The sequence below is a fragment of the Harpia harpyja genome, chromosome 20, assembly GCF_026419915.1.
Source record: "Harpia harpyja isolate bHarHar1 chromosome 20, bHarHar1 primary haplotype, whole genome shotgun sequence".
In the NCBI taxonomy this organism is placed as follows: Eukaryota; Metazoa; Chordata; class Aves; order Accipitriformes; family Accipitridae; genus Harpia; species Harpia harpyja.
In genome coordinates, this window is record NC_068959.1 from 10,462,309 (window position 1) to 10,476,907 (window position 14,599).

Consider the following 14,599-nt stretch of genomic DNA (forward strand, 5'->3'; position numbering starts at 1 on the left):
CTGGTGATGGCAGCGCTGCTTGGCAGGCACCTTGGCTGGGTGCAGGGACGGCACGGGGAGGGAAGGGGCTGCATCCTGCAGCAAGTGCAGAGCCAAATGCCCTGGGAGAGGCCAGCCTGGCTGAGTGTGGGGTACCTTGGGGCCAGACCCCCTTGTATGACAGTGAGGTGGGGCCCCACGGGTGACACATGTTCCCACCAAGATGGTGGCCCTGCTTCCGTGACATTTCCCAGCAGAAGACGCCGTCCTCCCCCACCGGAGCTGTGGTGGCTGCATGGTGCCGGGCAAGGTGCCGGCAGGACCCTCTTCTCCTGGGGTTGTGTCCGTCCCCCCCCCACCCGTGGGGTGCCAGGCTGGCCTGGGGGACCCCTGGGCATCACCTGGCCCAGGTCTGCAGCAGGGGCTCAGGGCAGAGCAGGGTGCGGGGCGGGTGCCGTGCCGGGGGGGGGGGGTGTCTCCCGGGGGAGGGGGATGCCGTGCCGGGGGGGGTGCACCGTACCCGGGGAGGGGGGTGCAAACCAGGGGGGTGCCGCGCAGGGGGCTGCTGCGCTCGGGGATGAGCGCGGACCCCCAGCGTCGGCCCGGGGCGGGGAGATGCAGAGGGGAGATGCAGACGGCGGGGCGGGGGGGGGGGGGGGGGGGGTGCGGTGCCGGTGGCGCGGAGCGGGGCGCGGGGCGGGGGGCGGCGGCGGCGGGGGCGCGCCCAGCTGTTGCGCCGTCCCTTCCGCGGGCGGGTCCGCGCTCGCCGCCCCGCATTGGCGGCGCCCGGGCGGAGCGGAGCGGCGCGGCGGCGGGCGGCAGCAGCGGCGGGGCCGGGCCGGTGGCGGTGGCGGGGCCGGTGGCGCCATGGCCCGCTGAGGGCGCCGCGGAGCGCGGCCCGCCCTGCTCCCTTCGCCCCGCGCCGCGCAGCGCTCCGCGGGGCGCGCCATGGGTGCGCGGCCGCGCCGCCGCCGGGCCCCCGCCACCGCCGCCGCCGTCGTCGCCGCCGCCGCCGCCGCGCCGGGGCCGCTCGGTGCCCTGCTCGCCGCTGCTCTCCTCGCCGCCGCCGGTGAGTCACCGCGCGCCCCCCGGGGGTACCGGGCTCCGGGCGGTGGGGGGGGGGGGAGGGGGGGGGGGCGTTGCGCGGCGGGGACCCGGCACCCGCACCGGCACCGGGCGCTGGGCAAGGTCACCCGTGGAGCGGCGGCGGGCGGGCGTCCTGCGGAGAGGCGGGTGCCCTCCCGAGGACTTGGCGCGGAGGGGGCTGGAGGCCGTTCGCTGTGCGGGGTGCCCGGCCGGCCGTGGGGTACGGGGGAGTCCGCGGGGTGCCCTCCCGGGCAGGGGGCGTGCCCCCTGCCCCACAACAGACACTGCCGGCCCCCCCCCACCCCGCCGCCCCATGCCCACGCATGGCCGCACACGCGTGCCCAGCCGGCACTCCCCCGGACGCTGCCCGCACTGGGGGGGGGGCTGGCGCTCGCCGCCTCGCCGGCACGGCTCCGCTCCCCCGGGGCCCTGCCAGCCCCGGACGCGGGTGTTCCACAGCGGACCTGCCCCACGCACGGCATCTCTGCTCCACGCACGGGATCCCTGCCCCACACACAGCATCCCTGCCCCCGACACCGGATCCCTGCCGTCCCCGTCACCTGGCCGGGACACGGGGGACCGTGGTGACGGGATAGCCTGGAGGGGTGCTCTCACGCCGCGGGGGTGCGCGTGGGTGGCCGTGGCGTGGCGGGTACGCGAGGCTGCGTCGGTGTTGCTGCAGACGCGGACGGTCCGGAGCCCGGCTACCCCCGGCTCTGCCCCCCCCCGCCCAGGACCCGGCGGGTGGGGGAGCGGGCTGGGCCGGACCCCCGGGGCTGAGCGGCACCGGCTGCCGGGCCGGGGGTCGGGGGGCCGGGGGGCGCGGCGGGTGCCCGGGGCTGGCGGCCGCTGGCAGGTGTCACGGCAGCCTGGAAGTGGCGGCTGCAGACAAAGGACCGGGCTGGGGGCGGGGAGCTGCGCGGGGCTGGACGTGCGCTCTGCGGGGGGTCTGGGAGGGGGGACCCCCTCTGCGCCCGGGGATCCCGGCCCCCCCACCCTCCTGCCGCCACCGGAGACGTCCCCTAGCCTGGCCTCGGTGCACCGGGTGGGCACAGCGGGCACACAGGGGGGCTGCAGCCCCCGTGCTCCCTGCACACGTCCTTTCTGGCCGGACACCCCAGGCACCCCGTGCCCAGTGCTCCCAGCATGGCCCCGTCTGCAGGGGGACACTGCAGAGCCAGGGCGGTGGGGTGGGCACCCCTTGGGTGCAGGGGACCCCATATGGAGAGTGCTGCAGGTACCAAACCCCGGCCGGGCATGGAGCACTGCTGTCCCCACGGCACCCGTGGGGCTGTGGTGATAGACAGAGGTGGGGGGCAGCAGGACGAGGGGGTCCACCAGGCCACGCCACACTGGCTCTGTGGTGGGAGGTGTAGGGGGGGCCCAGCGGTGCCAGCACCGGCTCAGGGCAGTGCGGTGCGGGAGCTCGTCCCCACCACTCGCTTGGCAGGCAGCTCACAGCCGGCCGCGGCGCGACTGAGCCCAGCCACCTGCGTGGCTGCCGCTCAGCACAGACGTGGCAGTGCTGGGCCTCTGCGTACCGGGTGCTGCTCCTGCCTGGCATGGCGTGGCACGGCATGGTACAGCATGGCATGGCAGGGCACCCCTTCCCCAGGGGCACAGGGGCACAGAGGCACAGGTTGGGGACAGGGGAACCTAGGCATCCGGGCAAAGGGACCCTGCTTGCAGCCATGGAGCAGCATCCCCGGTGTGGGCTGCCTGCTCTGCTGCTGGTGCCCGCAGGGGAAGGGCGAGAGCAGCAGCGAGGGCTGGGACTCACCCGCGGGCAGCAGTGCGGGGCGGGCACCCGAGGCGCGGGGGCTGCCCCCCTCGACTGCTGTGCTGGCGGGTGGACAAGGGCACAGGGGCAGGGTCCTTCTCCAGAGCTACCCCTGGCCCAGCGCTGCCGTGGGTCCTTCCCCTTGGCATCTGTGGCAGCTGGTGCCAGGCCCTAGCGCATCTCCTGCCCCCAGGCTGGCCCTTGCCCCAGCAAGTGTGACCCACACCGGCTCCTGCCCCAGCTCCTCTGGTCGGGGCCACGGGCTCTGCTCTCACCGTGCGTAAGCCACATGGTGCCGCTGGCTTCACCGGGCTTCTGAGGACCCTCGGGCTCCAGCAGGCAGCCCCCGACCACTGCACCCCACAACCTGGTGCCCCATAGCCTGGCATCCCAGATAGCTGCATCCCATCAGCATCCCGCAACCTGTGCCTGGCTGAGCACCGGTGCCTCAGCGGGGCGGGCAGGAGGGCAGGGCGGCAGGCAGGGCTGGCGTGCGCCGGGCGGCCGGGAAGCTGCTGTGCCGGCTGTCAGCACGAGTGCGCGGCAGACGCAGCCCGCCCAGGGCTGTTTGTTCTGGCTCGGTGCCACGCGGGGCTGGCACTACATCAAACCGTGCAGAGCCTGGCAGGTGCTTGCGGGAGGGGACCGGGGCGCTGGCGGTGCCGCCAGGGGCTGCGCACCCCCGGAACCACCGCGGGCACCTCACAGCCGTGGGTGCAGCTGAGTGCCTGTCCCACCTGGGTGGCCGGCAGCACCCGGGACCACCCTGGGACTGGTGCTGGTGCCCGAGGGATGATGGCACGGGGACCATGCGCCGTGCATGTTCCGCCGTGCCCTACCCTGCACCCAGGGGTGCACCCTCAGTGCCAGCACCACTCTGGCTGTCAGCACCATCGCTGCTCCACGCATCGCGTGTCTGCCTGCGGGTCGGCTGGGGTGAGCTGGTTCCAGACTGGGCACGCTGGGATCCCATCCTCATCCAGTCAGGCCGAGTTGCCCAGTATCCCTTGGCCCTGCCACCTTGCCCGCTCTTTGGGTGCTGCTCACGGGTGGGTATCGGGCAGATCACAGCTCACCCTGGCCCCCCCAAACCTGCCCTGCCCGGGGCTCCTACCTGCAGGGTGGGGGTCTCAGGTCCCAGCCCACTCCAGCCAGCCGTTGCTGCCACAGTGTTGTGGGGTGCCGGGGCTGCCGTCACCACCATGTGCCACCTGTGGGTGGGAGGGAGGCCACGGGGCTGGACCCTGGCACCTGGGACCATTGAGTGGCCAGAGGGGCCTTCCCAGCCCCCCAGCCATCTCCCCTCCCCGCTCTGGCAGGGACGCGGGGCCGAGGGTGACCTTGACACTCCTCCCAGCGGGGCCAGGGCTCGGTGGGAGCGTTTGCTCTTCACTGTCAGTTCAAGGAGAGCCAGGAAAGCTGCTCAGCTCCCCAGGCTCGGGACCCCAATGACAGCCCCGGCACGTGGGGCTGGGCCGGTCCTGTCCTCCCCACACCATCCCAGTGGCATGCTGGGCTGGGGGATCCCCTTGTCCGCCACCAAGCTGGGGCCAGGATGGGACCCTCTCCCCATGCAGTGCTGCTGACGGGTCCGGCACAGCTTGGCACGGGTCCTATGGGCACACTGGGTCTGGGAGGGCTGTGGGGCTCAGCAGGCACCTGGGGCTGGTGGGGAACAGGGCTCTGTGTGTGCCATGGGGCCGAGAGGGGACCAGTTTGTGGGTGCCCAGGGAAGGGTGCCCTGCAGTGGGTGCCAGGGCTGCTAGCCCCCAGGCAGGCAGAGGTGGTCCCGGGGGAGGGGCTGCCACCCCTGGCTGCCTTTGCCGGCACCGTTGTCCCCAGACCCTGGGCACGGGGCAGCGTGGGCCACACTCAGGCATGGCTGGGGCCGTGCAGACCCCTTGGCGGGCGCTGGGGTGGGGCGAGGGTGCAGCCCGCTGGGAGTCCTGCCCACCCTGGCACATGCTAATTGCATGTAATGGGGAGAGCGTTATCAGCTCAAATCCGTAATTAGGCAGCTCCATTGTCATGCAAACCCGCCTGACTAATTCATTCATAACAAGCGTTCGCTTAATCAGCGCCCAGACGCTGCCACGCGCTCGCCAGGAGACAGGCACCCTCCGGCCCCCGCCGCCCCAACCCAGCCTCTCCCGTGGCTGTGGGGCTGGCGCACGTGGGGCACACGCCTGGGGGCCAGGATAGTGGCCAGCTCGTGGGGACGCCCTGGGAAATTGGGGATGTGGTCCTGGGGCAGGCGGGGGCACCCTCGGGGGCACTGTGCCCGTTGGAGCACAAGGGACACGTCGGCACTCTCTGCCCGTCATCGCATCGTCCCCCGCGCTTGCCACGCGCCAGACTGGCCAGGAGCCGGGCCGTGCTGCCCGGTGTTGGCATCCGACCCTGCTGGCTCCCTGCCCAGCTGGGGCTGGCACTGGCACCCGCCTGGCGTCACCGTGGGGGCTGTGTGGGGTGGGAAGGTGGGTGCAGGGGGAGCATTTGCCGATGCCCAGATGCTCCAGGTGAGCGTTGGAGCAGCCACGGGCAGCTGGGCAGTGCCGGGTGATGCCGTGGCCCTCGCTGGGGGTCTCCCGGGGGCAGCACCGGCTCATTGTGGCTCGGAGCCAGCCTCTCCCGGCAGGATGGTGCCCAGCTCAAAGCCTCAGACAAGCTTTTTGATGGCGGCGAGTCGTGCCAGACAGCCTCCTCTGCGCCCTGCGGAGATCAAAGTGCCAGCAGCAAGGACCTCTGTGTGCGGGGCAGCAGGCAGGGCTGGCACCCCCAGGCTCCCCTGGGCACAGCTGGGCATCCTCTGCCCTCCCCCTGACACCCACCCTTCCCTCAATTAGGCCAGCGCAATCAGCAGCAATTATTGCTTTAATTACCTGCTGCTGGGGAGCAGGCCGGGTGCCGGCAAAGTGCGAGGAAATCTTTCATGTTAATGGCGTGCCAGGCCTGGCGCGGGTTGCGATGGATGGGGCGCCAGCTGGGATTGAATCTGCTGGCTGCAAAGCCCACGGGGATTCGGGGAGGTCTCCAGACGGGGGGCAGGTGCTGGCGTTGAGGTCCCCACCCTGCCACAGGGACACCCAGGGTGGCAGGCATCAGGCAGGGGTGCAGGCAGGGGATGAAGGCAGAGGGAGGCTGGGGCAGGGCTGCCAGGGACGGCTCGGTGCCCCGCTGGGGACGGTCGATGCACGGGTCCCGGCTGGGCAGCAGTGTTGGGGCCAACCCGTGCCATCAGAGCGTTGTCCCGCTGCAGGCAGCTGCCTGCTCCCTCCCGGGGGCAGCTGTGCCGAGTGGGCGCACACCGGCGTGCCGGTGCCGGGGCTGGCACTGCCGCAGCCGCCGGCGGGCAGCCTCTCCTCGCCAAGAACACGCTGACCTTCCCGGCGTCTCCCCGCAGCAGGCACCAAGGAGCTCGGCGTGCTGCTTTCTGCGCCGCTGGGGAGCATGGCACCGGCGCTGGGGGCACGATCAGCCCCTTGAGCACCAGAGGGACCAGGCTGGGGGGGGGCACCCGCTGGCACCTAGTGGGTCCTGGCAGTGCCCCCCCCACACTGGGCAATGCAGTTTCCTGCAATCTCTCCCTGCCCAGTAACACCACTACACATGGTGTTTCTGATGCTGGGGTGCCCAGGTGCTACAGTGAGAGGCTGTGTGGCCACCCAGGGTGGCAGCAGCTGGGGGGCACAGGGAGCAGGGGGGCTTTATGCATGGGCAGGGGGCCAGGAGTGGCTGGGTGTCCTGCAATGCTGGGGTGAGGGCAGGTGCTGGGAGCCCATAGCAGGGTGGCCCCATCCCCTCTGCACCCCAGGGTGGGTGCCACAGCCCTGCTCTCCAACCTGGCCCCCAGCACCCTGCCCCTTCATCAGGCCTGCTGACACACTTGTTAGCCCACGTGGGCGGGGGATAATTGATAATAAAGCCCTGCTTAATGCACCGGCTTTACCGACTGTGATTTATCGGCACTGTAGCAAACCACGCTCCCAATTACCCCTTTGGCTGCTGAGAGAGCGGCCGGCCAGGGCTGTGCCCTCTGCCATGGCGAGGGGGGTCCTTGGGGTGAGTGCGACCCAGCTCCCCGCCATCCCCCTGGTCCCCGTCCCCCATCCCCTCCGAAGTTCCCTGATTCCCTTTGCCAAGGTGACATAAGCATCTCGCCTGTTTCCATGGCAACGCAGCGGCAGGTGAGCGGCGAGGCCGATGCGGTGCAGGAGCCGGCACGGCGTCGCGTGGGGGGCCGCTGCCCACGGGGCACCCACGCTGCACCCATGCCTACGGGCTGGGGGTGCCCACGCTGTGTGGGGTGTCCGTGGCGTGCGGGGGGCCCATGGCGCATGCGGGTGTCTGCAGGGGGAGGGTGCCCATGGTGCGTGGGGTTCCCACAGGGTATGGAGCACCCACGGTGTGCAAGATACCCGTGGTGGTTGGGATAGCCACGCTGCGTGGGGTGCCCATGGTGCATTGGACGGCCACAGGGTGCATGCATGGGGTGCCCGCAGTGCATTGGGTGCCCATTGTGCATGCAGTGCCCACAGTGCATGGGGTACCCGTCATGCATGGGGTGCCCGCGGTACACAGGGCACCCACACCACAGCCCCTTCACCCCCTCACCGGGGCTCCAGGCCAGCTCCAGCCTCCCGGCCATGCCGCATGGCTCCATCCATGACCGCACCACAGCGCACAGCCCCACCGGTGCCCAGCGTGGTGCCAAGTGCAGGATGGCATTCCACCTGCGGGCTCTGCAGGGTGCCTGGCAGCCCCCCGGCTCTGCTGCTTGCTGCATGTCCCCAGCTTTGTTTGCTGCCTGTGGTCCTACCCTGCCCGCAAGGCACCCGGTACCCCGGTTGGGTGGGTAGCTGGAGGGGCTCTGTGCCCATCCTGCCTCCCTCACCCATCGGTGCTGGCCCCAGGCTTGCCGCACCCCTCTGCTCGGCCGTGATGGATGGACGCACAGCTCAGCGCCCGCCGCACTCCTTTCACGTGATTAAAAGGCTGGTCCCCACAGCGCTGGTCCCCACAGCACCGCTCCCCCGTTCACCCAGTGTGCCCGCTGCAGCTGCTCGGGTGGAAGGCAGTGGTGGTGCTGTGCAGTGGCAAACCTGGCATTTAATAAATAAATTAGGTTGCCTTTCGGCACAACGCGGAGCCCCACGTGCCGGCGTGAGCAGTGTGGTGTGGGCACCCAGGGGTGCCCAAGCAGGAGGCACAGCAGTGTGAGCTGCGGGTGCTGCGGCGAGCTGTGCCGCAGCCGGCACCGGGGACGTCACCGTACCGGGGACCGCAGCGCTGTCCGCACCGTGACCCCCCCGGGCCGGCCCCAGGGCTGCGGCTGGGGGGTCATTAAACCAGTGAAATATGAAACGCCTGTATATCCCCTACAGGGGTTTTAATTAAATTAATTGCCAGCGACATTGTAAAAGTGCTGATGGGGTAATAACCAGCACGTTATGGTGGCCGTTTATCTTCACCGCGTAAATTAGCTCCTGCACCTAGCCCGTCCCGGCGGGCACCGCGGTGGGCTCGCTCGATGCCCACTCCCTGGCTCGGAGGAGCCTGATCAGCTGGGGGGAGCAGCGGGGCCCGGAGCGCCCCTGGGGGAACTCAGCCAGGGCCCGAGGGACCCCTGTGTCCCCATCGCACAGGTGGTTGTGCCAAGCGGGAGCAGGCCAGGGTGGGCACCCATGGGCCACAGGGTCCCGTGGGCTTGTGGAGAGCGGCGGGGGTTGCCAAACGAAGGCACTTAATTACTGCGCATTCCATCCCATTTAATTGCTTATTAAATCCTAACCAGCCAATTAGCAGCAGCAATTACAGCTTCATTCAGTGACACAATCGCTATTTTATCGTTTGTAATCAAATGCTTATTTAGGGCCCTGGTTTATTAACTCTTTCTGCAGCAGGCACCGGCAGGGTGCCCGGAGTGGGGGCATCCAGCCGTGTCCAGACTGGGGGACATGGGCACTGCGGACTGTGCCACGTGCCATGTCCCCAGCGCTGCTGTCCCCCCAGGGACCCTGCCCTGGTCACACCCACAGCCCCCAAGCAAAGCTGGGGGATGCCCAACCCCCCGAAAGGACACGTGTGTAGCCCTGAGCCATCCTCACCACCCTGGGGACAGCTAGCCCCTGTGTGCCATGCCTGTGCCCACTCCCAGGCGGGTGCCAGCGGCACAGGACAGGGCACGCCGCTGTGCCACCCTGCCGTGTCCCCCAGGGCACAGGGCGCACAGCCCACCACTCATCCTGCATCCCTGTGCCACGCCAGGGCGCGGTGAGGCAGGGATGCGGCCCCTGGCCGGCGCCTCACAGCGTGCTGGGGAGGGAGGGCAGCGGGCGCCCTGGGAGGCGTGAGCAATGGCCCTTGTTGGTCACACTACATTTCCTTTTCATTAGCGCTAAGTGTGGACATGAGGGATCGGCGCGGGTTCAGCGGGCGCAGCCACCGCGGCGGCTGCTCTCCCTGATGGATGGCAGGGCCGGGAGGGGGCTGCCGCATTGCTGGCGGAGGGGGATGGCAGCGGGGCACGGGGCCGCTGGCACAGGGCCACACCGGGACGGGTGATTGCCCAGCCCAGGCACGCTGGAGGTGGCCGAGCCCCATCTCCCCACAGGTGCTCAGCAAAGTGTGACCGTGGCCAATCCGGTGTCCGGCGCGTCCCCGGACCTGCTGCCCGCACTTCCAGCTGGAGCCGGAGGATGTCTACATCGTGAAGAACAAGGCGGTGAGCCTGGCATGCCGTGCCACCCCTGCCACCCAGATCTACTTCAAGTGCAACGGCGAGTGGGTGCACCAGGGCGACCATGTCACAGAGCACAGCACCGACCGTGGCACCGGTGAGTGCCGGCAGGAGGGATGGTGCCGGCTCTGGTGACAGGGAACCACGTGCGCTGCTGTACGGGTGGGGGTTGCACGGGGCAGGGGCCGTGGGGACCGTTCCCAGCGTGCCGGTGCTGACTTGCTGCCCGCCGGTGGCAGGGCTGCCGGTGATGGAGGTGCGCATTGAGGTCACCCGCCAGCAAGTGGAGAAGATCTTTGGGCTGGAGGAGTACTGGTGCCAGTGCGTGGCCTGGAGCTCCTCCGGCACCACCAAGAGCCAGAAAGCTTTCGTGCGCATCGCCTGTGAGTGTCTGTGGGTGCCCGGATGGGGTGTGGGGTGCTGGCCCTGGCACCCCCCCTCACCCCTGCGCCTCCCCAGATCTGCGCAAGAACTTTGAGCAGGAGCCGACGGCCAGGGAGGTCTCCATCGAGCAGGGCATCGTGCTGCCGTGCCGCCCTCCCGAGGGCATCCCCCCTGCCGAGGTGAGCCCCTGTGGTCTGGCAGAGCAGGATGCGGCCGAGAGTGCCCCGTGCCCGCAGGGATGTTGTGCACGCTCCCTGAGGAGGTGGCTCGGCCAGGCACGCGGTGACATCCCCATGCCCCACAGGTGGAGTGGCTGCGCAACGAGGAGCTGGTGGACCCGGCGCTGGACGCCAACGTCTATGTGACATCAGAGCACAGCCTGGTGCTGCGGCAGGCCCGCCTGGCCGACACCGCTAACTACACCTGCGTGGCCAAAAACATCGTGGCCCGTCGCCGCAGCGCTACCGCCGCCATCACCGTCTACGGTACCCCGCCCCGCCGCACCTGTCCCCACCACGCTGCCCCGGTGTCACCCTCCCCGTCCTGTCCTTCCCCACGTCCCCTGTCCCGGCGGGGCACTGATGGGTCCCTCTCCACCCAGTGAACGGCGGCTGGTCAACGTGGACGCAGTGGTCGGCTGCAGCACCAGCTGTGGACGGGGCTGGCAGAAGCGGAGCCGGACATGCACCAACCCCACGCCCCTCAACGGGGGGGCTTTCTGTGAGGGCCAAAACGTGCAGAAAACCGCCTGCACCACCCTCTGCCCAGGTACCCACCCTGCCCGGGGCACTGCTGCCACCTCCGCCGTGCCGATGCTGCGCTCCCCGCTGCACCCATCGCAGTCCCTCTCCACCCGGGTGTCTCGTCCTCCCACCCCTCCCTGTGTGTCCGTCTCTGCCGGCCCCCGGGCAGGGGAGGGGGATGGCAGCGGGGCGCTGACCGCCGGCTGTGCCCGCAGTGGACGGCGCCTGGTCGGAGTGGAGCAAGTGGTCGGTGTGCGGGGCCGAGTGCACCCACTGGCGGAGCCGGGAGTGCTCGGAGCCAGCGCCACGCAACGGGGGCCGGGATTGCCACGGCCCCGAGCTGGACACCCGCAACTGCACCTCCGAGCTCTGCAGCCACGGTGAGCATGGCGGGGTTGTCCGCTGGGATAGGGGACCGGGGGTGCCCGTGGGTGCTGACGCCCTGCCCCGCGCAGCTGCCCCCGGCGCAGAGGACGTGGCGCTGTACGTGGGGCTGGTGGCCGTGGCCGTGTGCCTGGTGCTGTTGCTGCTGGTGGGGGTGCTGGTGTACTGCCGCAAGAAGGGGGGCCTGGACGCTGATGTGGCCGACTCCTCCATCCTCACCGCCGGCTTTCAGCCCGTCAGCATCAAGCCCAGCAAGGCCGGTGAGCGAGGACTGCGGGGACGGGGCTGCGCACCTGCGCTGGCACATGGTGTCCCTTGGGACCTGGGGATGGCCGTGCACCCAGGGTGGCTCTGGCAGGGGCTGTTTGCCCCATGAGGTCCTTGGTCCTGGGTGGGGGCTCTGTGTCCCATGGGATCCCTGACCTAGGGACAGGGACGGTATATCTTAAAGAGTCCCTGACTGTGGGGTCAGTGCTTTGTGCCACATAGAGTCCCTATCTGTGGGCAGAGGTCTGTGTCCCATAGGGTCCCTGGTCCCTATAGGGCCTGTGCCCTGGGTTGGTGCTGTGTGCTCTGGGGACCCAAGGGGTGACAGTGCCCCAAGGGTCTGTGCCATGGGGCAGGGTCTCGATGCCCTTTGGACCCCCAGGGGTGGCTGTGCCCCCATAGGGTCCTAACCATGGGGCAAAGGCTGTGTGCGCCATGCCGTCCAGGGCCGGCTGTGCCACTGTGTGGCCGGTGGGGATCCCCCTGTTCCTGCCGTGCCCCAGCACCACGGTCCCCTGCTCTGTGCTGCAGACAACCCCAGCCTGCTCACCATCCAGCCCGACCTCAGCACCGCCACCATGACCTACCAGGGCTCGCTCTGCCCACGCCAGGATGGCCCTGCCAAGCTCCAGCTGCCCAACGGGCACCTGCTGAGCCCGCTGGGTGCTGGGCGGCACACGCTGCACCACAGCTCGCCTGCCGCCGAGGGCGCCGACTTCGTGGCCCGGCTCTCCACCCAGAGCTACTTTCGTTCCCTGCCCCGTGGCACGACCAACATGGCCTACGGCACCTTCAACTTCTTGGGGGGGCGGCTCATGATCCCCAACACAGGTATGGCAGGGTGGGCGTGGGGTGCCGGAGCATCACCCAGTGCAGGGGGGTCCCCGTGGGGCTCACCCCCCCTGCCTGCACCCCCCCCCCCACCCAGGGATCAGCCTGCTTATCCCACCCGATGCCATCCCACGGGGGAAGATCTATGAGGTCTACCTGACCTTGCACAAGCAGGAGGAGGTGAGGTAGGTGCTGGGGCTGCCGGGGCACGGGGCTACTGGGGGGGGGGGGGCCATCCCTGCTCAGCTGCCTCTGTCACTGCCCCAGGCTGCCCCTGGCCGGCTGCCAGACACTACTGAGCCCCATCGTCAGCTGCGGCCCCCCCGGGGTCCTCCTCACCCGCCCCGCCATCCTGGCCATGGGTCATTGCGTGGAGGCCAGCGCTGAGAACTGGAGCATCCGGCTGAAGAAGCAGTCGTGCGAGGGCACGTGGGAGGTGAGCGTCTGCGGGGGGCGAGGGGGTCGGCGTTGGAGGGGGGGGATGCCCATGCCTGGGGTGCATCTCTGCCTGGGTGCCGCAGGATGTGCTGCAGCTGGGCACCGAGCCGTGCACGGAGCTGTACTACTGCCAGTTGGAAGCGCAGGCTTGCTACATCTTCACCGAGCAGCTGGGACGCTTCGCCCTGGTCGGGGAGTCCCTCAGCATGGCGGCCTCCAAGCGCCTCAAGCTGGTCCTGTTCGCGCCGGCCGCCTGCCCCTCGCTCGAGTACAACATCCGTGTCTACTGCCTCAGCGACACCCAGGACGTCCTCAAGGTACCGGGGGTCCCCATGCAATGCCCCCATGCCGGCTTGGAGTGAGGGCTATGCAGGTAGGGCTGGGCTCCCGGGGTGTAGCATCTCCTGCCCAACCGCTGCCTGTGCCGGCAGGAGGTGATCCAGCTGGAGAAGCAGCTGGGGGGGCAGCTGATCGGAGCCCCCCGGGTCCTGCACTTCAAGGACAGCTACCACAACCTGCGCCTCTCCATCCATGACATGCCCAGCTCCCTCTGGAAGAGCAAGCTCCTCGCCAGCTACCAGGTGAGAAGCCTGGCCAGTGGGTGGGGACAGGGATGGGGGGGCTGTCCCTGCCACTCTGACCCCCCCAATCACCCCACCACAGGAGATCCCCTTCTACCACATCTGGAGCGGGCTGCAGCCCTTCCTGCACTGCACCTTCACCCTGGAGCGCCTGAGCCCCAGCACCTGCGAGCTGGCCTGCAAGATCTGGGTCTGGCAGGTGGAGGGCGATGGGCAGAGCTTCACCGTCAACTTCAACATCTCCAAGGTGAGAGCAGGGCTGGGGGGGGCTTCTGGGGGTGACCCTGGGATCGGCTTACATCCTTCCCCCCCCCGCCCCTGTGCTCTCCCCTAGGACACGAGGTTTTCGGACTGGCTGGTCCCCGACAGCGAGGTGGGCGCCCCGGCCCTGGTGGGCCCCAGTGCCTTCAAGATCCCCTTCCTCATCCGCCAGAAGATCATCAGCAGCCTGGACCCGCCGGGCACCCGGGGAGCCGACTGGAGGACGCTGGCCCAGAAGCTCAACCTCGACAGGTGGCCCAGGATGGGGACAGCACTGGGGATGGGGATGGGGTGGCATGGTGGATGGGGATGGGGTGGCTTCTGGCTTCATCCTGCACCTATGGATGGATGCTGGAATGCTGTGGGCCGCTGGGAGTGGGATGGTGCCCAAGGTGAGGTCAGCACAGGGGTGGTCCTGGGGTGTGGAGCCATCCCTGTGCCCTGACGTGGTCCCTCTGTCCCCCCCCCCAGCCATCTCAGCTTCTTTGCCTCGAAGCCCAGCCCCACGGCCATGATCCTCAACCTGTGGGAAGCGCGGCACTTCCCCAACGGCAACCTCTCGCAGCTGGCCACCGCCGTGGCCGAGGTGGGCAAGCAGGACGGTGCCCTCTTTGCCGTCTCCGAGGCCGAGTGCTGAGCACCGCAGGGGGGACCCCGACCCCACTCCTGAGGGATCGCTGCCATGGGGCAGGGGGGGCCCTGGCCGGCCCCCGGGCCCCCGCTGCCCCACAGCCCACGGGGAGGGCTGCCTGGGCTACCTGGCCCCCTGGCGAGAGAGGGTTGCCTGTGCCCCACGGCAGCCGGGCCCCCCACAGCACTGCGGCAGCAGGACTCAGCCCGGCCCTGGGGGTCCCACAGCCCCGTGGCGGGGGGCCGGGGGGCACTGGGTGTGCGTCGTGCGTGCGGTGCCGTCGTGCTGTCTGCGTGTGGGGCTGGGCGGCCCCGGGCCCCGTGCCGTGTTGTGTAAAGACCGTTTTTTTAATTCTGTATTAAGTGCATTCAAGTATTTACACTTGGCCTTATGTACATAGCGGTGCCGCGGGCGGGGGGTCTGCCGGACGTGAATGTAAATAAATTCGATATATATTGCTACGTGGGGCTGTGCCCGGCCATGCGCTGCCCCCCC

General features: G+C 69.6%; 1 protein-coding gene across 1 annotated transcript; it reads left to right on the forward strand.

Moving 5' to 3' along the window:
- Positions 1 to 840: 840 nt before the first annotated feature.
- On the forward strand, positions 841 to 14,565 carry UNC5A (unc-5 netrin receptor A). Its single transcript, XM_052771989.1, is given in 18 exon segments — positions 841 to 1,048; positions 9,459 to 9,517; positions 9,519 to 9,681; positions 9,824 to 9,967; positions 10,044 to 10,147; positions 10,273 to 10,453; positions 10,570 to 10,599; positions 10,602 to 10,736; positions 10,927 to 11,091; positions 11,167 to 11,355; positions 11,894 to 12,193; positions 12,291 to 12,378; positions 12,461 to 12,629; positions 12,715 to 12,948; positions 13,063 to 13,212; positions 13,295 to 13,459; positions 13,547 to 13,725; positions 13,945 to 14,565. Coding segments are annotated over 18 exon segments (2,742 nt in total). The 5' UTR covers positions 841 to 927; the 3' UTR covers positions 14,111 to 14,565.
- The last annotated feature ends 34 nt before the right edge of the window (positions 14,566 to 14,599 follow it).